General features: G+C 39.3%; 1 protein-coding gene across 3 annotated transcripts in view; it reads left to right on the top strand.

The window, feature by feature from the left end:
• LRRC45 (leucine rich repeat containing 45) overlaps window positions 1–11,015 on the top strand; it is a 1,637,099-nt gene extending 1,626,084 nt beyond the window's left edge. For all 3 annotated transcript variants that reach the window (XM_044068217.1, XM_044068216.1, XM_044068218.1), the window contains one exon: window positions 9,669–11,015. In XM_044068217.1, coding sequence (XP_043924152.1) covers window positions 9,669–9,865 — 197 coding nt within the window. In that variant the 3' untranslated portion in view covers window positions 9,866–11,015. The remainder of the gene's footprint in view (window positions 1–9,668) is intronic.
• The last annotated feature ends 15,670 nt before the right edge of the window (window positions 11,016–26,685 follow it).

Here is a 26,685-nt window from a genome sequence, read left to right as displayed (position 1 = left end):
CTATTAGAGAAGATAGAAATTTCTTCTAAAAATATAGCTAGGAAGTTGGTTAAAAGTTTAAAAACAGAATGGAAATAAAAAAAAGATATGGTTAAGAAGTAACAAGAATTATTTAGTGGGATTAACAAATGTTAAGGTATTACAAAATAGGGGGAATCTCACAGAACAAGAAGAGAATTAACTGCAGAACCCAAGCATAAAATAAAGGATTACCTTAATAATACATATAAGTTTAGAAAGACTGCTGTTAAGCAACTGTTTTTTTATAATAAATCTAGAGCACAAAAACTTTTAGCACAACGACTCAGGCAACAGAAAGTAGAAAAGGCTGTTGCCAAGCTTAGGGAACCTATAACAAGGAATACAGAAGAGATCCTGTAGCAGTACTAGAAATACTTTGGAAATTCTATGAAAGTCTGTATAAAGAAGAGAAATATGAAAAGCAAGAAACAGTACAAATGGACATGTTATGGAAGAAATAAATATGCCGAGGTTAGAGATAGACGAGGCTCTATTATTAATAGTTAGGACGGGGAGATGAGATAAAAATGGTGATGTATAACCAATCCACAGGAAAGTCCCACTGAATAGATAGCATTCCTGTGTAAATTTGGAAGCAAGGAGGGGAAAAAACTGATAAAGATCTGGAAGGTTTTGTTTGATAGTATTTTAAGAGGAGGAGAAGCACCAGCATCCTGGAAGAAAGCAGTAGTGGCTGTAGTTCCTAAAGAGGGTAAAGACCCAAAAGATCCAGCTTCATACAGCCCCATTTCAATCCTAAACCATGAATATAAAGTGTAAAACACTTGTAGTCCAAAAATGGCAGGTAGTTCTAGTGTAAAAAAAATCTTCTTTATTCAACCACAGATGTATAAGTGCTTTCACATATAACTTCTGCTTCTTCAGATACAAATGCATGCTGTCTACTGTGTATCTTATATACCTTGAACCAACTAAGTCACAATCATCTTAAATAAACATCCTTCACTATGTAAAAACATTCAGTTCTTCACTGTGAAAACATGATTCTAAAAATATAATACATAAAAACAAAAAACGTGTAAAAGATACATATATAAAAAATGCACATATAAATATAGAGACATAAAATGTGCTCAAATATAAACATATGCTGTTAAAAATCTCTAATGCTTGATGTAAGTATGCATGTCATAAAATGACTTAACATCTCATTTATGCAATGGTCTCGCTTTAAGTTTTGGTTTTATAGGTATCCTGTCATTTAACCCATGCCCCGAATATGCTTTCAGTCTTATAATCCATTTTGCCTCAAGCTGTTCTGTTTCTAATGTCCCCCATTCTGATGTTATCATATATTTTACCTCTAACTAAAAAAGTAAAATTATGTGCGTTGACATTCACTCTGATGTGCTTAGATAATGCACTAACATCACTTTTTTTTCTGTATCTGGTACATGTGTTCCTTGATACAATCTCTAAGTGAGCTATCTGTTTTTCCCCACATAGAAACAGAAACACACTGAACATTGGTCTAAGTAAATAATGTGTTCTGAAGCACATGTAGCTGAAATATTAAATACATATTCCCTGCCTGTGTCAGGGTGTAAAAACGTATTACTGTTGCTTATATATTTACACATGGAACATCTCCCACATGAACAAGTCTGTCCATCCCTTTTCCTTATATTTTCATTCTTAAAATAACAAAGTCTTCTCTTTAAAGAGTGCATGTTCTTATGTGCAAAACTTGGTCTAGGTTCCAGTAAGGAACTAATTTCTTTGTCATCAAAATTTCCCAGTGCTTCTCGATTATATTTATATACAGCCTCACATCAGTGGAATAAAACGGGAAATCTTATCTTATTTTATTTTCTGTCTTCTTTTAATATGTTGTCTGTACTGACATATCATTCTTTTTAGAAAAATATGGTCGAGCTGTGTTTTCCCCCATTGCAACCACCATGTCTCTAGTTTTATTAATTTCATCCTTATGGTAACCTCTCTCTACAAAATGTTGACTCATTTTTTGAACTTGTTCAAAGTCCTCTGCTCTTGCATTAAGCCTCAATGCTGTAAGTAACTGGCTATGTGCTATACTCTTAAATATATGTGGAGGGTGCATACTGGTTCTGTGCACAAAACTGTCACAGTGACATTCTTTCTTATATAAATTTGTATATATCCTCCCTTCCACATATTTTTTAATGTTAACATCCAAGAAGTGAACCTCTTCTAATGACATATCCACTGAAAATTTGACGGAATTTGTAGAGTTATTAATATAGTCAAAAAATCTGTAAACTGTACCTGTGTCCCTCCCCATAACAAAAAAAGGTCATCCACAAACCTACAATAATACAAAATATGTTGTCTGTATCTCCCTCTTAAAATAAACTCATCTTCCCAAACGGCTAGTACAGCATTGGCGTAGCTATTGGCACACGAAGTGCCCATAGCTATGCCATGCCTCTGCCAATAAATAGTTTCATTTAACATAAATATATTATTTTCCAAGACTGTCTGTAACAACTTGGTAATAATTTCCATGTTCCCTTCATTAAATTCTTTACAAGACTTACAAAACAGCTCTATGTTACTTATCCTTCTCTGTTAGGAATCATAGTAAACAGTGATATAATATCCATAGTTACTAAATACACATCTTCACAGTTCTTATAATTATCACAAAAATCAAACAAGTCATTCAAAAAATGTTTTGTCTTTTAATATATGCCCTATGTTATTCAAATGTGGGTGGAGGGTTTTCTCTCTAGATATAGATGCTGGCTCTGTTGACCATCCTTGTCCAGCCACTATAGGTTTTAGTGGTGGACATATCGGGTCTTTGTGAAGTTTGGGTAACCCTTGAATAACAAGTAGTAGTGGATGCTGTACTGTTAGGCAGTCATAAAAAATTTTCTCAGTCTTACCATTTCTAAATATTTCAGTGTAAACTGTGTTAATATGTCTTATGACACTTTGAACTCTAAAATTATTTATGACAGAATAAAAATGAGCATCTGACAACATTGTTTTCATATCATTCTGATATCTTTCCATATCATACATCACTAAAGGGCCTCCCTTGTCTGCTGGTCTTATTATTATGCTATGATTAGCTTCTAGATTTCTAAGTGCCAGATAATCATTTTTTGTCAAGTTGTACCTCTTTAATTTAGTAGTTCCATCACTTTCATTAATCTTGTGTATGTCATTAATGCATAATCTTTCAAAAGCATTAATCACTGAATTAAGTACTGGTACATATGTACTTGGTTTTCTAAACATTTCTACACTGTCAACACTTTCATTATTTTTATAATTCAGTTTTAAAGTCAAATTTCTAGTAAACAACTTTAAATCAAAAATGACCTCAGTAAAGTCCATCTTTTGACTTGGAATAAAAGATAGTCATTTCTTTAAAACACTAGTCTCTTCTGCTGTAAGTACATGGGACGACAAATTCCAGATCATTGTTTCTTTTGGATTCCCCAGGCCTTTTTTATTGTTGGTGTCCTGTTACTACTTCCAGTTTCCTTTTTTACTCGGCTCCTGCTTCCCGACCTCACTCTCATACCTTTCTCTCCTGTTTCCTTGATGGGGAAAGGGAAAAACGAACTTGGTGTTAAAAATAGTAGGTACATTATGTTGTTTTCTCTCTGGTTCAACAGTCTCTTGTGCTCTGTTGGTTAAAGTAGTTACATTCCCTGTGTCTCCGTCAGCTCTATGTACTTGTGCCACTGTTTGAATTGTTTTTTTCCTGACAACCAGCTCTTCAGCTCTTGTCATTGGCGTGGTTTCCCCATTCAGGGTGATGACTACTTCTAACTGTTACATTTCAGTGCTGTTAGATAGAACAACATGCCTCTCTCCACTCTGAGACGTTCTGTTGGTTGGCACGCTGTCAATCATACTGCCTTTCATTTGTTTCTCTGGTTCTCTGTGGGAATTACTATCAGTACGTGGCCAGGTAAAAACATTACCTGAACCGAAGTCTCCACGGTCTCTCACAATTTTCCTTTCCGTTATTTTGCATAGTTTACACTCATATACCGTTAGAGTCTGTAAGTTCATTGAGACATCTGTCTGTATAATCAGAACTAAACTGTTCCATAATTTCTTCACATTGCTGTTTCACCAACACAAATAAGTGATCTATTTCACATTTTGAAAGCTTAATTACAGCTTCCATATACTTGTCTTTACGTTTATAGACTGCCATTCAGCCAATAATTCAGAATCATTAGAACCTTGTGCAGGCATTTTCAAAATGAGTAACCCATGAGGAACAATTCCTTCTTTCACACAAACCTCCATGTGAAACATTTGGAACTGATGTTCCTTTAGTCTAAGTTGCCCTCCATTGCATGTAACTTAGCTTGAAATGCAATGATATTAATGTTAAAATTTTCACAGTCTTTTTCATTGTCATGAAAGCTAAGAAGTGGGTTACCAACATTACTAGTAACATACAGCAGTTTATCTAGTTTGTTCACCTTGTTCACATGTATATTCTCCGGTACATAATCCAGTTCAATGATTTCCTGTATTTCTTCTGCCATAGCTTCTTTCAGGAAGGTAAAAATAGCAAAATGTCAAGTAAAAAAACACATCTTCCTTACTAGAGGCTTCAGTCCACCAGGAAAACTGCAATTAAGTGTAAAACACTCGTAGTCCAAAAATGGCAGGTAGTTCCAGTGTAAAAAAAAAAAACTCTTCTTTATTCAACCACAGATGTATAAGCGCTTTCACAGATAATTTCTGCTTCTTCAGATACAAATGCAAGCTGTCTACTGTGTATCTTATATACCTTGAACCAACTACTTAAGTCACAATCATCTTAAAGAAACATCCTTCATTAAGTAAAAATATTCAGTCCTTCACTGTGAAAACATGATTCTAAAAAATATAATACATAACAAACACATAAAAAACTCATGTGTAAAAGATACATATATAAAAATGCACACATAAATATATGGACATAAAAATGTGCTCAAATATAAGCATATACTGTTAAAAATCTCTAATGCTTAATGTAAGTATGCATGTCATAAAATGACAACATCTCATTTATGCAATGGTCTTGCTTTAAGTTTTGGTCTTATAGGTATCCTGTCATTTAACCCATGCCCAGAATCTGCCTTCAGTCTTATAATCCATTTTGCCTCAAGCTGTTCTGACCTGTTTCTAATGTCCCCCATTTTGATGTTATCATATATTTTACCTATAACTAAAAAAGTAAAATTATGTGTTGCCATTCACTCTAATGTGTTTAGATAATGCACTAACATCACTTTTATTCTGTATCTGATACATGTGTTCCTTGATACGATCTCTAAGGGCTCTATCCGTTGTTCCCACATAGAAACGGAAACACACTGAACATTGAGCTAAGTAAATAATGTGTTCTGAAGCACATGTAGCTGAAATATTAAATACGCATTCCCTGCCTGTGTCAGGGTGTAAAAACTTATTAATGTTGCTTATATATTTTCACATAATTATAAAGTGTTTATGTCTATAATGGCTAAATAATGGCAAAGGTGGTACCAAAATTGATAGATATTGATCAGTGTGGTTTTACTGAGGGGTGGCAAATATTTCGCAACATTAACAGAACATTGACATTGATGAATAAAGGAATATAAGAAAAAACCCACACTGTTTTTTTTTGGTTTGATGTGATGCAAAGAAGCGCAAAAGTAAGTTGGGACTTTATGGGCAGGCAGGGCAGTGGAAACATTTGCATCATGATATAATAAATATTGATTAGAGATATATAGAGATCATGGTGGTAAAGTAAATGGGTGTGGGTGGGTTGGTCTGGGTCTTTCTCTTTCTTTCTGCCCAGACAGCAGAAGTGTCCTCCTTCCTCTTTATTATTTGCATTATATTTAGTACCACTGGCAAAGAAAATAAGGGGCTCAGAAATTCAATTATATAATTGGTATGGTAGTCAAGAAAATCTGTCTCAATTTGCAGATGATATTATTTTATACCTGATAAAACCAGAAAAAGACATTCCAGTGTTCTGGAGCATTTTAAGACAGTTTCATATCCTTTCGGGATACAAAATTAAAGAACCTGAAACAAAGGCAATAGCTGTAAAGTATGTACCCACCCACGAATTGGTTCAGCAATATCAGTATTTATGTAGACATGATAAAATGAAGTAGAGTATGGATTAAAACTTATTCCGGTGTGGCAGCTAAGGATATGCGGGAAGGGATTAAACAAAAGGTAATACAAAAATTGAGAAATTGTAAGCTCTGTTATATGGATTTGGATAGTAAGATACAAGCAGTTAAAATGTTTTAGTCCCTTTAGTCTTATACAAAGGCCAGGTATATTTTTATCAACCAGAAGATAAGTTGTGTATAGAAGTTAATAAAGAGCTGAAAGATTTTACCTGGAAGGGAAAGATGGCAAGAGTCAAGTCGGATAAGCTGATTCTTCCAAGAGAACAAGGTGGATTGGGATTCCCAAACTTGAAAGCGTATTTCATATCTACACATTTAAGGCTTCTATACATAGCATAAGCAGAAAACTATAATTCAAAGTGGAAAGGGCTGATGATGCAACAGAAGGGAATTCCAAGAAATAAGGAGAAACTGGGATTTTGGATGGCAAACTTTAAGGAGAATAACAATAATCATACAGAATATTCTATTCTATTCATAAAGTAGCAGAAAGTATTCTAAGAACTAAGCCAACAGTGGAATGGAGAAAGGAGATTCTGCTGGTAAGGATGACTGCAAATAGGGGTGCAGACAATAGGCAAGAGGGGGTGGAATTTATTGAGGAAACTTGGCAAAGGAATCAAGGTATTGGGAGCAAATAACCAGAGAGAGAGAGAGAAAGGTAATAGAATGGGAAAATGCCAAGAATTTATTTGGACTGCAGGTTACAGATTGCCTTCCTTATCAAGGACTGATATCAGAGTATAGGCAAAGAGAAAGATATAGAGGGATCCTAGATGAAAGACTAGCACTGGTAAGAGTTTTTAGTAGACTCTAGAACAGAAGCTGCTGTTAAAAAGGGAATAATTAGTACAGCATGTAAAATATTGCATGATAATCCTCTCATAATTCTAAGTAAGCTTTCATGATAACTATAAGAATCAATTACAGGAGGTTAGAAAGGATTGGGAAGAGAAATTGGATAAAGGAGTTACAAAGAACAATGGGGGATATATGTATGTCTCCCAAATATGCAACAAAATCTAGAAGATTTAGGATGTTTGCTTGGAAATGTTTACATAGGTATTTTTATACTCCCAAGTAGACTCCAGAGAATTTTCCCTCAGGTAGACAGCAAATCTTGGAGGTGTGATGGGGAAGAAAGAGGTAATTGGGAATGCATTTTCTGGGAGTATAATGATTTAGTACACTTTAAAGATTCCCTGCAGACTACTCTATCAGAGATAAATGGTAACCAAATGGGTGTATCCAAGGAAATTATTTTTCTGAGCTACAGTACAGAATCGGAATTACCTAGACATAGTAACCCCTTGCTAAGTCTAATTATAATGGCTTCCAAAAAAGCAATTACTAGAAAATGGAATTCAAAGTCTAAACCAACTGTACTTGAAGTAGTGAATATAGTAACATAGATAAAATAATTGGAATTGGGATCTTTAGAAAAGGGTAGGAGCAAATTACATAGAAAAATTGGGAATTGTGGAAACAATACATACAGGGGAGGAATGAGGTTTAAAAGAAGGTAGGATTTGAATGAGCTATGTAATGTTTGACTGACAGTGATTGGGTTTATTATAAGTGATGTACAATTTTAGCAACTAAAATTATGTTGGCATGGTTTGTGATGAATAATGCTTGCAACTAAGATTATGTTGTTATGGTTTTTCATTTATATAAACATATGATTGCATATGTCATAAGTAATAATTTAATAAAGATGTCAGTCACATCATCCTGGTAAAATAAATAAATACAGTTGGTAGAATCATATTGACCATTGTAGATATTTTTTTCTGTTAGGGCAATAGTTTCAACAGCCAGCTTTTGGAGCTTTAGCTCACTGAGTCTCAAAACAGATTTTCAGTCAGATACATGAAAGCAATGCCCTAACTATTGTGCTTTCAATTTGAAAGGCAGCAAGTCACAGAAATTAACCCCACTGCACCCTGCCATTGTGAGGAACTGCATCCTTCACACTACCCTGCTAAATATATACCAGTACTAAGACTGCACTACCATAAGAAAACTTATTTATTTTTTATTTATTTAACATTTGTTAACCAGGAATGTCCAACTTGGAACAAAGCCAATTTTCAGAGGAGGCCCAGGGAGAAATGCTCCAGATGCATGTCTTTGTAAGCAGGACATTGGGAAACATCCCAATCTTACTTCATGTAGGATTGCTCCCGTCCATCTGTGATGGTGCTCTTCCATTTTCATATCCAGTACTTGATCTTTGGATGCTCAATGAGAGGAACTTTACTGTGTATACCCGTCTGTGATTTGTTCTTCAAGGACTGGATGGCACTCGTGTTTGTTTTTGTGAAATGACCATCATCCAGTATTAAGACTCTTCCTGTCAGATTAGTAATGTTTCAGATTCCACAGCTTCATCTTGTCCTGCACCCTTTCACCTCCAGGCCAAAGTTCTGGAGCACTGAGTGTGCTGAGAATCTAGTTTTTTTTCTGCTGATTAATCTCCAAAGAAAAAGAGTCCTACCCAAGTTGCGAAAGGTTCTATCCCTGTTCATATCTTATCTGGATTTTTAGGCTTTTGTAACTTACTGGCTCCAGAGTCTTGCAATAGATTTTAATTCCGTTTCCTTGTGGCTCATTGTACAAAGCAGCCTGTTACATAATTCCTCAGTAAAAGAAAAGGTGGTCCAGAGCTTAAGGTATGACTGGCACAGCATACTGTTCCTGTGCTGTTGGTATACATGGCATTGCACTACCACCCTCACCAGTTTTGTTGATAAAATCTGAGTCAGTAAAATTGCAGTGCATTATACCTATCATATGATTCCTCATTAGAAACAAAGGTAGAGTGGGCCTTTTGGGAGGGTCTGACACCACATTCTCTTTCTGTGCTGTTGATGTTTGTGGCATTGTATCACACCCCTCCCCAGTTTTCTTAAGAATATCTGTGTCACTAAAGTTGTACCGCCAGAAAAATATGCATTACAGTGTGTAGAAGACAGTGATTGTCTATGGTGCTTACTGTGGTAAATATTTTGTTTTACAGTAAAATGGAAAACTGTGACCTAGTCCATCAAACATGTTACTTGGCCATGGTAGTTCCTGTTTCAACCTCACAGCTGAGAAATGTATACAAAGCAAGAAGTACAATGGATTTTAAATGTGAGCATGATGATTTATCACTACAAGGCAGAGGTTATAGGAAATCTGCTTGTGGTTCTTGTGATATGACAGCATGTATATGGAAAATTCCACATAGCCTATACCACACTATGCCTTACAGGCTAAGGTCCATTTTTACTCCTTGCTTTCAAAGTGGCAGTCATTGAAGTCACAGTGCTCCTGTTGTGTTATGGAAAGATTGTAATTCACATTTACAAGGTCATAGGATATACAATGTAATATAACTTTTTTTAAAAAAAGTACTTTCAGATTTAAAAAATATGCTTTAAAAATGGCTTGTAGTCTTTCAGAGTTTATATCATAACCTGCATTTGTCTGTTTCAGTTCAGCAGAATAATCACAGAGAGTCATTGCTGGATAAAGAGAGTGAAATGTCATCTCTCTTGGAAAAGCTGCGACTGAAAGATGCAGAGATTAAAAGAATGCAAGAGGATGAGGCACAGAGAGCCAACTATCTTCAGAATGCTGTCCTGGCATACATGCAAGGTTCACCCCACCGAGGGATTAGCATGTCAAAATAAAATGTTATGGGTGGAATATGTGACAAGCTGCTTATTATCCACATTGTTTGTTTATATATAATTTTATCCTGATGAGCTCTTCCTTTCCTTTGAGTACTCAGGGCCTTGCTGACTGAGACCTTTGGAGGGGCTGACACTTGAAGCTGATATACGTTTCCGATATTACCTAACATATGGTCTCATGTGGATGATACATTGCCTCATCTAAATGTAGTGCAGAGTTCTATTCTGTGCTACCTCTTCAATGTTCTCTTCTGAACATGCAGAAAATATATCAAACATTACTGTATGCAAAGGTCAGTATCCACTCCAGTCTTTGACTACCCTCCCATGTACAGTAGTTATATCCACTTTTGCCATTTTCAGACTAGTTTGCAAATTGCTGTTTGCTTCCCTACATTTTTCATTTGCTTTCAGCTTATGGGAGTCACCACTACATTTTTGGAGAGGAAGACATTATTTGTATTCGTTGTTTTACTAAAAAAAATCTCAAATTGCATCCATCTTTTGTTTTAACCCCAAACTGCATCCACCTTATGCAGGTGTGGCCTATCTGATAATTATCCATGTGGGTCAGTCTAGGTCTTAGTTCTTACTCTTGAACTTCACATAAAACTATTGTTTAAGCAGCTGGAGAGGGCATTTAGAGGGCACAGCAGTGTCATGAAAGCTTACTTAGAATTATCTATAGCAGACTGCTGAAGTGGGGTCCTGTTATTACATTTAAGGCTGTGTTGTGTCCCATACACATTTGCACACCTGTTTTACTACATGGCCTTTCATCTGGTTCATGTTTTATGTTATCCATTTGAAGAATACATTTACTGATTTCAGAACATCTTGACTGTAGCCCTTTAAATCAGTAACTAATCTTTCCCTGAGAGTTCCCACCAAACACAAGGGTGCAGCCTGATCATATTATTAGCCTGTATAATGGAAGACTAGTCCAGTCATTGAATAACATGGTGCTCCTAGGTAGTGTGGAGCCATTGGTCTTTTGCTTTCCAGGGACATTATCAGCTTGTAATGGCAAACTTTATTTGTATTAACATTAGACCAAGTAACAATTATCGGTTTGTAAAATTTGCTTAATTTTTTTGTACTTCACAGATGATTTGTATCTTTAACAATAAAGTTTGTTTTTTATGTATGTTACTTTTCCTTGATTGCTGTATAGTTACTGTGTACTTATGCCACATCACACATCTAACTCACCTATACTTTGATCTGTGTGTCTTGGTCACTTACATAAGGATTAGGTGATTACTAAGTGAATTTGTAACTTGGTATGCATAAGGTGCCATATAAAGGAAGCCTTACCACATTCTTCATCCAGCTGTTCCTGCAATTTCACAATTAATACATAACTATCTTGAAATCTTACATCTCCCAAACTACAAGTCACAATTCTTTTGGGGGACACTATTCAGGAATTAAGTTGGCCATATCCGGAGCCTGTTCCCAGGTAAATCTGGTGTTTCAATTACTGCTTTCTAATTTTATTAATGGTAATTGTTATACATGCAAAAAGACATCACTTGTACAGAGTATGTTGTACGTGTTTTAGATGATTTCAGCTGTTGTGAACTTCAGATTGCCTTTTCATTGAGTATACACTGTTTCTTTAACCTGTATATAATTTGATGACATTGTTCACTTATAAGTAATCCTATCGGTGATATCTGTTGTATGATACACTTTTCATTTTTATGTGTACCTCTTCTTTTCATGCCAAAATATATATTTTCTACTGCTGGTAGTGTCCAGACACATTTTCAGACATGACAGCTGTTTCAGTACTTTTATTGTGAGGAGGTTCTGTAAAATTTATTTTGTGGTATATTCTCTGATTATTATTTTACCTGATGGTAGCCATTGTTCTTTTACCTCTTGCATTACAAAGAATCCCTGTAGCATCTTTAGTTTTTTTTGTCAGACATGATCTCTTTTCTTGTAATGTTTTCCATGTGCTGTTTGTACCAATGCCTGCTTGACCATTAAGCCCCTGAGTGGACTTGATCCTACTTGTTCTCTCATACTGATTATACTCAGCATGGAGATGACAGCAATCAAGAGGGGCTGTCATTCAGGCAGTCGAGGGGTTTTGTGCTCTCCGTGGTGTCTAAGCAATGAAGTCATTTGGCATAGGCTGTAACCCCTGCTTTAGGCAGGGTAGATGTAACCTGCATTACTGTGGAAGCTATTGAGCCTTCCCTGTGTAAGTGCATGCTTCTGTGGACCAGCGGTGAGGACCTGCATATGAGGCCTAGTGACACAAAGCACATGCCAGGGCCATCCTCTCATTGTTATGCCTCCTTCAATTTATTGTAGTAAGGGACATCTCTGGTCTGTCCCTCTGATGAGCCATCCCAATCCTCCCTATACCAGCTTCAATAAGCACTCACACTGCTAAAAGATCTTTGGTTGCTTAAGCCATAGAAATTATTTTATCCCTATCTATTAGTGGAGCTGGTACTCGTTCTTGGAATTTGTGACAAGGCCCTGTAACAGCTATTTTGTGATGGCAGTCTCTTGTCACATTCTCTGACATGATTGCAGTTTCTTTACCTTTTATGTTGTGAGGAGAATGAAAAATCTAACTTGGAATAGCTCCAGATGCTGGAATTAAGACAGGATTGACATCAGTGACATTAAGGATGCTCTACAGTAAAACTTTCCTAGACTGACATTCCTGCCCCTTGACTCTGTAATGAACTGTCAGTCTAGAATGGTACAGTTCTTTTCCTCCACAGAAAAGTTTTGATGTACTCAATGACTCCAGGCTGCCTATTTCTTAATTTGAGGCAGTTCAGAGAAAGGTCTCTTAATGTATTCCTGTGCAATTACTCTGTTTTTTTTTTTTTTATGGTTTCAATATATCATTTATATTTTGGTCGTAGACTTGGAAGTTGTTAACAACCATGTGTTTTCTGAATATAGACAGTTGAACCTTTTCTGACTGTAGTACTAATGTTCTCAGCAAGAAAAAGTGGACTGTGGTCTGTCTGTGGGTAGCCCCAGGGTGGTTGGCAGCAGGTCTGACCCTCAGATTGGCCACTTCTAGAAAAGGTGGTTGGAAACAGATGTTCTCTTTACTATTCCGTAACAACAGCTGTGGCTACAGAACAACTATTCTTTCCTCCTCTTGTCATTTTCCTCCTCATCTTCTGAATTGTTTCAGACCTTGCGTACTGTAGATTGCACTGCATTATAGGGATGAGTCTAGAAGCCTTGTAAAAGCAATTCTAATACTGATAGTGTAAGTCTTGTAAGTCATAGCTAATTACTAGGTTAGCTTTTTAACAGGGAATTCTAAGCCTATCCAGTTTCACCAACCAAAGGTGAGAATCAAACACTGTACCCTTTTTCGGTTCTTGCAGCCAGAGCTGTTGTCATAAGGTATTCACTATAATGGTACACCTAACACTTGCATTCCTCTCTTTTTATAACTTTTGATCAGAGATCACATGACATCAGATTAGCTTGCACATTTCATCCTTCTCTGAAAAATAAGAAGATAAATCCCAGTGTATTTAAGTCTTTGCACATAACTGTTATTGCTACAGCAAAATGAAAGTTTTGCAAAACAACAAGAACTCAAGTCATGCTTATGGTAACTAAAACCAGCACATTCTACCCAGTGATATGGAGAAGGGTGTGCCTAGCAACCTTGCACAATTTAGATTCAAAGAATGAAACAAAGAGATGATTATCTTTTCTGAATGATTTAACTTTGTTCACATAAAGTCTAAGCTTGTGGACATCCCCATGGTGGTGGAAAAACTTTCCATGGTTATCATATTCTAAGAAAAAGATGGAAACTGATTAAGAGTAGAGTTTGTATTAACCTTCAGCATGAAAGCTGGATTAGCCCTAAAGAAATGCACACTTTCCATGTGAAAAAAATGAGCAAACCAGTTATATTGTGGGCTCTTGTAGAGATGCTCCTAATGGAAGTAATGGCAAATCAGAACAGAATCTTTCAAGGCAAAATTTTCAAATGAAATGCCACAGCAGGCTTGAATGAAGAAAGTGTAAGCTTTTTTAACATATTTATTGAATTATCACTTAAGACACAGGCAAACATACACTTACATAAATGGAAAAAATATTAATATATTCCTAGTTACAAACATTATATATCACATATATTCTTTTTGTATAATTATCATCAGTCCAACATTACTTAAATTGCTCCTTAAACCTCACTCCTCCAAAACATTATTCTGCATGTGTTGTTCCCACAATTTCCATTTTTCTATGTAATTTGCTCCAATTCTTTTCTATAGGTCTCATTTCCAGTACTTTTATCTGTTACAATAATTAATAATTGAAATAAAGTTGGTTAAGACTTTGATTTCAATTTTTTCTAGCAATCACTTTTTGGCAGCCATCAGAATTAAACTTAAGGCCCTGCTATGTCTGGACAACTCAGGTCTCTGCATTCTAGCTCAAAAAATCATTCTCTTAGCTGTACCCATTTGCTCACTAAACATTTCTGACAGAGTACTCTGTATGGAATTTTTTTAAGCCTGCCAACTTAACTTATTGAACTCCCAATTACCTCTTTTTTCCCCCATCACACCTCTGAAATTTACCATCTACCCGAGGAATGTTTTGAGTCTGCTTGGGATATAAAAATACCCATGCAAATACTTCCAGGCAAAAATCCTAAATCTTCTTGATTTTGTTGCATATTTGGGAGCCATACATATATTCTCCCATTGTTTCTTTGTGACTTGCTTATCTAATCTATTTTCCCAATCTCTTCTAACCTCCTCTGATTGATTCCTGTATTTATTATGCAATATTTTATATGCCCTACCAATTATCCCTTTCTTAACAGCAGCTTCTTTTCTACATTCAAATAAAACCTCAAACAGTGCAGGTCTTTCACTTAGGATTCCCCTATCCCTTTCTGTTTGTCTATACTCTGATATCAGTCCCTGATAGGGAAGGCAGTCACTAACCTGCAGTCCAAATGTCTTCTTGGACTCTTCCTATTGTATTTCCTTATCTAATTATTTGTTCCCAACATATTGGTTCCTTGGCCATCTTCCTCCAGTAAATTCTATTCCCCTCTTATCTATTCTCTGTACCCCTAATTGCAGTCAACCCTATTGGCAGAATCTCCTTTCTTCATTCTTGTGTTGGTGAAGTTCTTAGAATACTTTCTGCTACTTTATAAATATAATATTCTGTCAGGCTGTCATTCTCCTTAAAGATCTGCATCCAACATCCCACTCTCTCCTTATTTCCTGAATTTCCCTCCTGCTTACATCATCATCATCCCTTTCCACTTTGAATTATAACTTTATGCTTCTGTAATGCATATGTGGAGCTTTTCTCCCCCGACCTCCAGTGAAAATGGGTTTCTGACCTAGTGGACTTTCCCACTCCACAAATGTTAATAAATAAATATTAGCCTTAACTGTGAAGCTCTAAAATAGCCCTTCAAATCAGGTAATCATAAACCACCGTGTTTTGTTGGAAAGATCAACTTATCCCACTTGATCCTTTCCCTCTTCTCCTAAATAAAGCCTTGAACTCTTAAATTACTGTCCACTATTTCTCCTCTGGCTGATAAAATATGCCTGAACAGCATATAAAAGTAAAGGGACTAAAAACATTTTTACTCCTTGTATCTTGCTATCCATATCCATGGGCAAGAGCTTCCAGTTTCTCATTTTTTTGTATTATCTTCTATTTAAGTTGTTCCCACATATCCTTAGCTACTATAACTGAATGCTTTTTAATCCATACTCCTAAATGCTTCATGTTATCATGTCCCCATAAACATAGGTATTGCTGGACTGATTCATGTGTGGGTACATAGTTTATCGCTGTAGCCTATGTTTTATCTTCGTTAATTTTATAGACTGGAAAAAAAAATGAAACTGTCCAAGAATATTCCAGAGCACTTAGATGTCCTTTCCTGGTTCCATTAAGTACAAAATAATATCATCTGCAAATAAAGCCAGCTTTTCTTGAACACCATACCAATTATATCCTTGAATTTCCAAGTTCCTTATTTTCTTTGCCAACGGTTCTAAATACAAAGCAGATAATAAATGGGAAAGAGGACACTCCTGCCTCGTTCCTCTGTTTAGACTCAACTTATCAGACAGGAACCCTCCCACTTTGATTTTTGCCTCTGATCCCTCATATGTCCTTCTGATTACCCTTAATATTAAATCAGGAACTACAAAAGCTTCCATTCTTTTACTCATAAAATCCCTCCTGATTACTTTGCCGAATGCTTTCTTTGCATCGAGACCTGCAAATAGCAGTATTTTCTTATATTTTGCTTCCCTCTGGATCATTATTGGTCTATTAATGATGTCAGATGTTTGCTTTCCCCCCACAAAACCACGTTAGTTCATATCTATCAATTTTGGCATAACCTTTGCTATTCTTTTAGCCATTGTAAACATAAACACTTTATAATCATGGTTTAAAATTGAAATAGGCCTATATGAAGCTGGATCAGGTGGTCTTTATTGTCTTTAGGTATTACAGCTGCCACAACTTATTTCAGGATGTTTTTCCTTCCTGTTTTAAAATATTGCTAAACAAAACCTGCCAAATCTGTATCACTTCTTCCCTCCTTATTTCCAAACATCCACCAGAATGCCACCTATTCCTGGAGACTTTCCTGCAAATTCTTTATACATTACCATTTTTATATGATCTCATATCTTAACTGTTATTTCGAGCCTTATCTATCTCTGATTTTGGCATATTTAAGTCGTCCATAAATACTTCCATTTTCTTGATTTCCCCACTTCTCTGCTTAATTTTCATAAAATTTCCAAAATGTCTGTAATACCTCTATAGAATCTCTGGTTACTTTTCTTGTCATAGGCTCCCTAAGGTTTGCAACAACCCTTTCTGCTGCCTGAGTCATTGTGTCAAAAGTTTTTGTGCTTTGAAGTTATCAAAAAACAGTTGCTTAAAAGCAATGTTTCTGAACTTATGCATATTATCCAGGTACTCCCTTATTTTCTCTTTAGCAGTCTGCAATTGCCCCTCTTCTTGCTCTGTGAGAGTTCCCTTATTTTGTAATACTTTATCTTTTGTTAGCCCCTCTAAATAATCATTACTTCTTAACCATATCTGTTTTTCTTTTATTTCTACCCTATTTTTAAACTCCATCTTCATTTTATCCCATTCACTAGCTATAACTTCTGGAGTACTTTCTATCTTCCCTAATAACTCTCTGATAAACTTCACTACCTATGCTTTAAATTCCTCTCTTTTTAACAGATACGTGGGGAAGTAACAGTGTCTCATCTTTACTTCATTATCCTGCATATTTTTCTTAGAAATTATTGGCGCATGATTTGAAATAGTCATTGGATGTTTATCAAAATTATCATTTAAATGGACATGTTCCTGTGAAATATAATTCCTATCAAGTCTACCCCAATTACTGTACCTTAGGAAATGATATGCAAATTCTCCTACTACTGCAACCATGTCTCACATAAGAAATATTTTCATAAATATCTTCAAAAGTTACCCTCTTTTTTTGTTTTAAACAAGAAACATCTTTGTTAAATTATCACATATGACAGACAATTATACATTTATGTAAATGAAAACAAACCATATTAACAATTTGAGTTGCAAACATAATACATCACTTATCTGTCTAGTCATTGTCAGTCAAACACTACATAGCTTATTCAAATCCTGCCTTCTTTTAAACCTCGTTCCTACTCTGCATGTCTTGTTCCTACAATTCCCATTTTTTCTATGTAATTTGCTTATACCCTTTTCTAAAGATCCCAATTCCAGTTGTTTTATTTTGGGTGCTATATTCATCACTTGTAGTACAGTTGGTTTAGACTTTGATTTCCATTTTCTAATAACTGCCTTTTTGGCAGCCACCATAATTAGACTCCACAAGGTCTTACTATGTCTAGGCAATTCCAGTTCTGTATAATAGCTCAAAAATCATGTCCTTATTTACACCACTGTGTTCACTCAATATCTTTGACAGAGTAGTCTGCAGAGAATCTTTAAAGTCTGCCAACTCATTGCACCCCCAGAAAATATGTTCCCAATTACCTCTTTCTTCTCTTCACATCTCATTTCATTTGCTGCCTACCTGAGGAAAAATTTGTTAGAGTCTAATTAGGAAATAAGATTACCTATGTAAACACTTCCAAGCAAAGATCCTAAATCCTCTAGACTTTGTTACATATTTAGGAGGCATAAATATATCCCCCATTGTTTCTTTGTGAATTGCTTATCCAACCTCTCTTCCCAATCCTTTCTAACCTCCTCTGATTCTTATAGTTATCATGCAATAGTTTGTATGTTCTAATAATTATTCCTTTTTTAACAGTAACTTCTGCTCTTGATTCTACTACAAACTCTACCAGTGTTGGTCTTCTGCTTAGCATCCCCTATTTCTTTCTCTTTGCCTATACTCTGATATCATTCCTTGATAGGGAAGGCAGTCTCTAGCCTGCAGTCCAAATAAATTGTTGGCCTTTTCCCATTCTGTTACCTTTTCTCTCTCTAATTATTTGTTCCCAATACCTTGATTCTTTTCCCAAATTTTTCCAATAAATTCCTGCCCCATTACCTATTGTCTGTATCCCTAATTGCAATCATCCTTATTGGCAGAATCTCCTTTCTCCATTCCTGTGTTAGCTTAGTTAGTAGAATACTTTCTGCTACTTCAGGAATATAATATTCTGTATGGTTATTGTTTATTTATTTTATTTTATTTTATTTTACATTTGTTTACCGGTAAAGTCTGACTGGACACAGGTCCATTTTCAACGGAGGCCCGGGGAGAAAAGCTCCACATTACAATACATTACATGAGAGTAAAAAGAAGTAGAACATACATACATATGGCATATATACACATCAGAACAACATGCTGGTGATTAACAAACATACATATATCATGTATACACACAACAGGACATCATGCTAATGATTAACATTTATTACAGTAGACAATCAGAGGTACTTTTTTTTTCTTTTACAGTTATAAGTTTTGTAAGGTAAATGTATACAGGTTTGGAAGCTTTCAGGGGAGAAATTGTTATTCTCCATAAGGATCTGCATCCAAAATCCCAGTCTCTCCTTTCTTGAGCATCCCCTCTACTTCATCATCATTGTTGTCAAATGTTTGCCCCCCTCCACAAAACCACATTGATCCATATCTATCAATTTTGACAACACCTTTGCCATTCTTTTAGCTATTACAGACATAAACAATTTATAGACATACTTTAGGGATGAAATGGTCCTGTATGAAGCTGGAACTGATGGGTCTTTACCCTCCTTAGGTTTTACAGACACCACCCCTTTCTTCCAGGTTATTGGTGCTTCTCTTCCTCTTAAAATACTGTTAAACAAAGTCTTCCATATCTTAATCAGTTTCTCCCCTCCTAGCTTCCAAACTACCACAGGAATATCATCTGTTTCTGGGGACTTTTCTGTGGATTGGTTACAGATCATCATGTTTATCTTATCTTTTCCTATCCTAACTGTTAGCAATTCAGCCTCATCTACCTCTAACCTTGGCATATTTCTTTTCTCCATAAACATTTCCATGTGTACCTTTTCTTGATTTCCATATTTCTCTGCTTTATACAGACTTTCATAAAATTTCCAAAGTACTTATAGTACCTCTACAGGATCTCTTGTTATCTTTCTTGCTGTATGCTGTCTGTGCTTGGCGACAACCCTTTATACTTTTTTTTTGCATGAGTTGTGCTAAACGTTTTTTTTGCTCTGCATTTATTATAAAAAAAACAGTTACTTAACAGCAATCTTTCTAAACTCATGCATATTATCAAGGTAATCCCTTATTTTCTGTTTAGCATTCTGCAATTGCTCCTGTTCTTGTTCTGTAAGCGTCCCCCTGTTCTACAATACTTTAACATTTGTCAGTATCTGTAAACAATATTTCCACCTTATTTTTAAACTCCACTTTAATTTTAACCCACTCCCTAGCTATATTTTCAGTACAAATTTCTGTCTTCTCTAATAACTCCCAAATAATTTCCACTACCCATTCCTTAAATTCCTCTCTTTTCAACAGATAGATGGGAAAGCACCAGTGTCTCATTTTTATTTTGTTACCCTGCAATTTTATTTTAGTTACTATTGGTGCATGATCTGAAATAGTTATTGGATGCGTATCAAAACTTTCAATTAAATGTACATGTTCCTGTGAAATGTAAGTTCTATCTAACCTAGCCCAGTTTTTCTATCTTGGGGAATAATATGCAAATTAACTCCAAACTCCTATCGAATTCACATCCTCTATGCCAAAAATTTTCATAAATTTCTTCAAAAAGTTACCCTCCTTTGTTATATTTTCCCTTCTGGGTTACCAAACACATTGCATTACTGCAAAGCAAATTCCATTCCTCACCTATAAATAATTATCCATGCTGAAAGCTGATTATTTCTCCCAGAAATTTAAGCTCCATTATAGCAGTTTTAGGTGGAATATAAATGCATGCCAGTGTAATCCTCCTCCCTTGTGGCAGCCAGTTAGTACTACAAATCTACCATTATTATCTTTTTTACACTCTTCTATCACTATTGGAGCTCTTCTTCAATTAATATAAATACTCTTTTCCTTTGTCCTAGGTATTCCACTGAATAACCATCCTGAAAACCTTTCTTTATCAAATTCACATGTTCAGTTCTTTCCAAATGTGTCTCCTGTAGCATAGCTATTTGCACTCTTCATTTTTAGTATAGGTCAAACTCTCTTTTTTGTATATAGCTGTGAAACCATTTACATTTAAAGATAATATAGAAAACATCATTGTGTTAAAAAAGTTAATACTCCCACCTTTTATGTGTAATAGCTTTTTTGTTAAGTATCTAGTTTCAGCTTTTGTGTTACTTACATACACCAATGTTTGGCAGGTTGATCTTTTAGACAGTTGATCTGATGTCAATTTTCATGCATTTCTCAACATGTGGGTTCGTATCCGATCCTTGGATCTGACTTGGCTGCTTTTTACAGCTCATGGCCTACTACAAACTCTCGGGCTCCTCCTTTACCCATAATCCTACATTCCCTTTCCACACCTCAGATCTCGTTTGCCACCTTCCCTTATGGACATGGTTGCTACAGCTCTCAAGCATTATAGTGAGGTTTTTTTTGTCAGATTTAACTCCTTTTGTTTTCACAAACCTTCCACTAGAAAGATTTACAAAAATAAATGGAAAAGGTTTATTTGGGCTCAGCAGAAAGATATTGATCCCTTTTCAGCACCAGTTTCCAAGTTTCTCATTTTTAATGAAGAGGGTAGTTCAACAGTTTAAGTACAATTGGTTGCTATTTAAGATTTTCCTATTAGATTTGATAGTACTTCCTTAACTTCATAGCGACTATGTAAGGCTTTTATTAAAGGAACCCTTTTACTTCATTCCTCCCCTTTAAAGATCCTACCCCACCGTGGGATTTGAACCTAGTCTTACAAGACTTAACTCAATCACTGTTTGAACCAGCTGTTAAATGTGAATTAGAAGTTATGTACTCACCATAACGTTCCATCTGAGTAGGTGTATTCATTTGTCTGCAACCTGTGGGTTATGGATCCGACATCGGATCCGAACCAGCATGGTTTACCAGCTATGGATCCAAGCTCTCAGCTCCTCCCCTCACCCATAATGCCCTGCTCTCCCTACATGACCTCAGATCGAGTTTGCCAACAGCATAAACACCCTGAAAAGGGTAACACAACATATGCAGGAAACTGAAAGGCCAGGGGGATAGGAGGGCGGGATGGTTGCAGACAAATGAATACACCTACTCAGATGGAACGTTATGGTGAGTACATAACTTCTAAATCTGAAGTAGGAGATTCATTTGTCTGCAACCTGTGGGACAGAGTCCCCAGCTACCTGAATCTTGGGCGGCCATCATGGAAGGATATTCCGGAGCACCGCGGAGCCAAAGGATGCTCTACCTCTAGATGCAAGATCCAACTTGTAGTGGGAAATAAAAGTATGAGATGAAGCCCACGTGGCTGCTGCACAAATATCATCTAGAGGAATCCTAGCCTTAAAGGCGGCCGAGGTAGAGACTGACCGGGTTGAATGGGCATGTACACCCTCCGGTGCGGGCCTTCCCGAAGCTTGATAAGCTAGTAAGATACATTGTGAAATCCAGCGAGATAATGAGACTTTGGAAATTGGCTTGCCCAAATTAAATTTAGCAAAGGAAATGAACAACTGGTCGGATTGCCTATGACCAGCAGTCCTGTTTAGATAAAATCTAAGTTGCCTGTGAACGTCTAAGGAGTGAAGCTTGTACTCACCCTTGTTTTGATATTTGGGGAAGAAAATAGGGAGGTTAATGGATTGATTAATGTTTGCTTCAGAAGCTACCTTAGGAAGAAAGGACGGGTTGGTCCTGAGGAAAACACGGTCCGGATGAAAGACCAAGTACGGAGGTTTAGCTGATAATGCTTGAAGCTCTGAGACTCTCTTGGCCGAAGTAATGGCTACTAAGAAGGCAGTCTTGAAAGATAAGAATTTCAGATCTACAGTAGCCGCAGGTTCGAAGGGGGGGAGCAGTCAAGGCCTGAAGAACTAAGGAAAGGTCCCAAGGAGGAACCGCTTGCTTTATAGGGGGCCTGAGAAGAAAGGTACCTTTAAGGAAAATCTTACACAATTTGGCAGACATCAGTGGACTGGAGTCATGACCAATGTGATAATGAGAAATTGCTGCAAGCTGTACTTTGACCGTGGAACTGCTGGCACCATCATTAAAAAGAGTGGTTAAGAAGTCAAGCACCAAAGGGAGAGGAACTGTGAAGGGGTTTAGGCCTTGCCGTTCCGCCCACAAAGAGAACCGCTTCCACTTACTACGGTAGACTTTCCTAGTGGATGGCTTGTGAGCTGCCACCAGGATGGCCTTAACAGGGGACGAAATACCGGGAGTCCTGATCAGGAGTGGAACTGGAGCAGCCAAGCGGTCAGCTTGAGGTCATCCAAGTTCGGAGGAGATAGATGGGATGGATGAGAAATCAGATCCGGAATGGGATCTAGAATCCAAGGAGGATTCACTGAGTGAGACCTTAGGAAGGGGAACCAGATCTGTCGAGGCCAAAAGGGAGCAATGAGGATCATTCTGCACCCCAACCGAGAGGCTTTCTGAAGAACTTGGAGCATCAGAGGCAAAGGGGGATAAGCATAAAGAAGACCGGGTGGCCAAGCATGCACCAGAGCGTCTCTTGGAGAACCTCCGGGAGGAGGTATCAGGGTGAAAAAACTGTCGCATTTGGTGTTTGAGGGAGACGCAACAAGGAGTTCCCCACTGTGCGAAGATGCGTTCCACTACCTGAGTATTGAGAGACCACTCGTAAGGGGTGAGAATGGTGCGACTGAGTTTGTCCGCCAGGATGTTGGACCGACCCGGAATATGCGTTGCTATGAGAAAGCAGTTGGTGGAGATTGCCCATTCCCACACTCTCATGGCTTCTCGACAAAGGGGGTAAGACCTGGTTCCTCCCTGTTTGTTGATATACCAGACAACAGACATGTTGTCCGATTGAATCGCAATTGTTCCCAAGGGAAGAAAGGCCTGAAGTGCTAGCAACGCTAAGAGCACTGCTCTCATCTCTAGGACATTGATATGCAGCAAGGTCTCTGAATCGTCCCACATGCCTTGGACAGTCCGGCCTGCAAAATGTCCCCCCCACCCGAGGCGGGAGGCGTCCGTGGTCACCGTGGCGAGAGGGGGAGAGGCACAAAAGGGGCGGCCTCCGTGGAGATCTGGAGAGTGTAGCCACCACAGGAGGGACCGCCTGCACGCTTTGCTGATCGCAATGGGATGATGCATAGGAAGAGCAAGATATGACCACTGAACCATGAGAGTCCATTGAAGGATACGCATATTGAACCTGGCGAGAGGAAGAAGCGCAATCGCTGCCGCCATGGACCCTAGGGCCCTCAGGACCAACTCCGCCGGAACTAAATTTGAGTGGAGAATGGCCCGCACCTGGAGCTGTAGGCTTTGCACTCTGTCCGCTGTGAGGAAGGCTCTCAGTCTCCTCGTGTCTAACCTGGCACCTATAAAATCTATGAGCTGAGTGGGTGCTAGGTTGGATTTTTTTGTGTTTATCGTGATGCCCAGGCGTGGAGCAAGATGGAGAAAGGAGTCTCGCGCCAAGAGAAGTAGATGCCTTGTTGGGGCGGTGAGAAGCCAGTCGTCCAGGTAAGGAAAGACCTGCACCCCCTGAAGCCTCAGGTGGGCCGCTACCACTGCTAATACTTTGGTGAACACCCTGGGGGCTGTGGTGAGACCAAAGGGAAGGACCCGGAATTGGTAGTGACTGGCTCCCAGACGGGCGGAGAAACCTCCTGGAGCGCCTGTCCATTAGTATGTGGTAGTACGCATCCTTGAGGTCTATGGAGCACATCCAGTGATTTTCTCCCAGAAGGGGGAGAATAGACTGCAACGTGACCATTCGGAACTTCTCCTTGGGAACTGCCAGGTTCAAGAGTGAAAGGTCTAAAATTGGTCTTAGATCCTCCGTCTTTTTTGGCACTAAAAAGAACCTGGAGTAGAACCCTGATCTGATCTGGTCTGGGGGGACGGGCTGGATGGCTCTTTTCTTTAGCAGATGGCCAATTTCTGCCAAAGCGGCCTCCCACTGACTGGGTGGAACGTCGGGGAGGGACTTCAATTTTGGCAAGTGAAGAAAGGGGATACGGTATCCTCTGGATATAATCTGGAGAACCCAGCGGTCTGATGTTATGGACTCCCATGCCGCTAGGTGCTCCGAAAAACGTCCCCCGACTGCCTCCAGAGTGCAGCAGCCGGGCAACCCCTCAGGGCTGCTGCCCGGGCCATTCAGAGAAGGGTTCTCTGGACCCGAAGTTCCTAGGAGCCCCTCTGCCCCTAGGGCGGAGTCCTCCCTGTCCTCCTCTGCCACTGAAGGACTGGTTGTCCGGAGCAGGCTGTGATTGCTGCGACTTCCGGAACCACATCTTCTTCTGACCCTTTTGGTTCCTAGAATAGGGCCTCTGGGGTGCAGAGAAGCGGATTCCGACGGCAGACAGCGTCTTCCCGTCCTTCTCGCTCTGGGTCAAAGTGTCGCGAACAGTTTTGCCAAAGAGGGCAGAACCATCGAAGGTTCGCGTTCGCAAATGACGCCTTGAAGGGCTCTGAGAAATCGCAATGACGGAGCCAGGCCTGACGTCTAGTAACTAGGCCTGCCCCTGCGGCTCTAGTGGCACCTTCTGTAGCATGGGACAGTAGCCGCATAGAGGTATTAGTGACGGACCTGAGAGTGGCCATGCGGGTGGAGTGCAGCACTTTGTCCTCCTCCGACATGGACTCTGGGGGGGATGCAGCGTATTATTTTATAAGATCGCACTGCATCCTAATCACGTGTGCCAGATAGTTCAGCGCCCTCACAGAGAAGGTCGCTGAACTAAACATCTGCTTCCCCAAGCGGTCCATCATCCGAGACTCCTTGCTCGGGGATGGACTGAGGGACTCTCCTGAGCAAGTTCCCTCTTGGTGGCCGCCGCCGTCAACATGGCATCTACCGGAGGCCCCTTACTCCAATGGGCATGGTCAGCCGGGGGACTGAGAATACGGTCTGGCCTTTTTGGGATTGGCTCCACGGTGTCCGGTTCCTTCCATGCCCTGGTGGTAATGAGGTCCACCAGGGCGTCGGCAGGAGGGCACACCCAAGGGGGAGACGGGCCCGCTTCAAATGCCTCCAAGAACACGGACTCGTCCGAGGAAGACTTGGGGCAGACCACCCTTATGCGGAGCATTTCCATGATGTCTCCAAATGAGACATCGTCGGGGGGTGACCTTGGGAGCCTTCCCCTTCCTCCAAATCCGTGTCTTCTGTGAGAGAGTCGGGGGAGGCAATGTGCCTCCTTTTGCACGTATGTTTGCGGGGAACATCCTCTGGGGGGCTGTCAGAGGACTCCTTGCAAACAGTGACCTGTTCCACGGGAACAGCTTGGGGCAATGGAGCGGGCTGTCCCAAGGGCCGGATGGTGGAAGCCTGACCCAGTGCAGATGGAGCGGGGCGGAGCGAAGCAAGTGCCGGGGGTCCGGAGACCCTCAACAGGGCCCTCTCCACTACATCAAAAGCCGAAGGGGAGCCGACCTCGACCAAAGGATCCAACAATCGGCTCCCCCTCGGATCAAGGGAGTGGATCGGAGCCGGCACCGAAGCACTCGGATCCGAAGGGACAGTGCGCTCCGACACAGTTGGCGCCAAGGAGCACTGATCCCCGGATCCGGCTCGGATCCAGGCTCCGAGGTCGGATCCGAAGCACTCGAGGGCAGGGTCGGATCCGAAGTACCAAGTACTATCGGCGCCGACCCACCCCCGGCTCCAACTGCTCCGAACCCGGGTAGCGGGTCGGAGAAGGAGCAATTGGCTTGAAAAAAGGGGTCGAGCCCCCCAGAGGGGGGGGAGGCAAGAGCACTCCCATCTGCATCTGGGCCTGGATGAACCTTCTCATCATCCGGTCCAGATCAGCGTCTGACAGGCTATAGGTTGATCTCGACGAGGCTACCGAGGTAGGCCTTGAGTGCCTCCTGGATAGCCTCGACGGAGATCGGGTCTCCTCCTCCTCAGGTCCCGGTGTAAAACACACAGGAGACCGGAGCCGAGGAGGGGGAGAGCCAGCAGACAAGGAGGCCGGAGGAGAAGCCGCTTGGCTGGCGGGGCGAAACAGAGGTCTCGGCCCGCTGCTTATGGTGCTTCTCCCTCCGGTCCTTCTTTCTAGCTTCCTCTCCTCCAAACCACTACAGGAGGTTGAGTCCCAGGAGGAGGAGGGAGCTGGAG

The sequence above is a fragment of the Protopterus annectens genome, chromosome 4.part0 (genome assembly GCF_019279795.1).
Source record: "Protopterus annectens isolate FY-2018-M chromosome 4.part0, PAN1.0, whole genome shotgun sequence".
Taxonomy (NCBI): domain Eukaryota; kingdom Metazoa; phylum Chordata; order Ceratodontiformes; family Protopteridae; genus Protopterus; species Protopterus annectens.
This window is presented reverse-complemented; position numbering and strand designations above follow the sequence as displayed.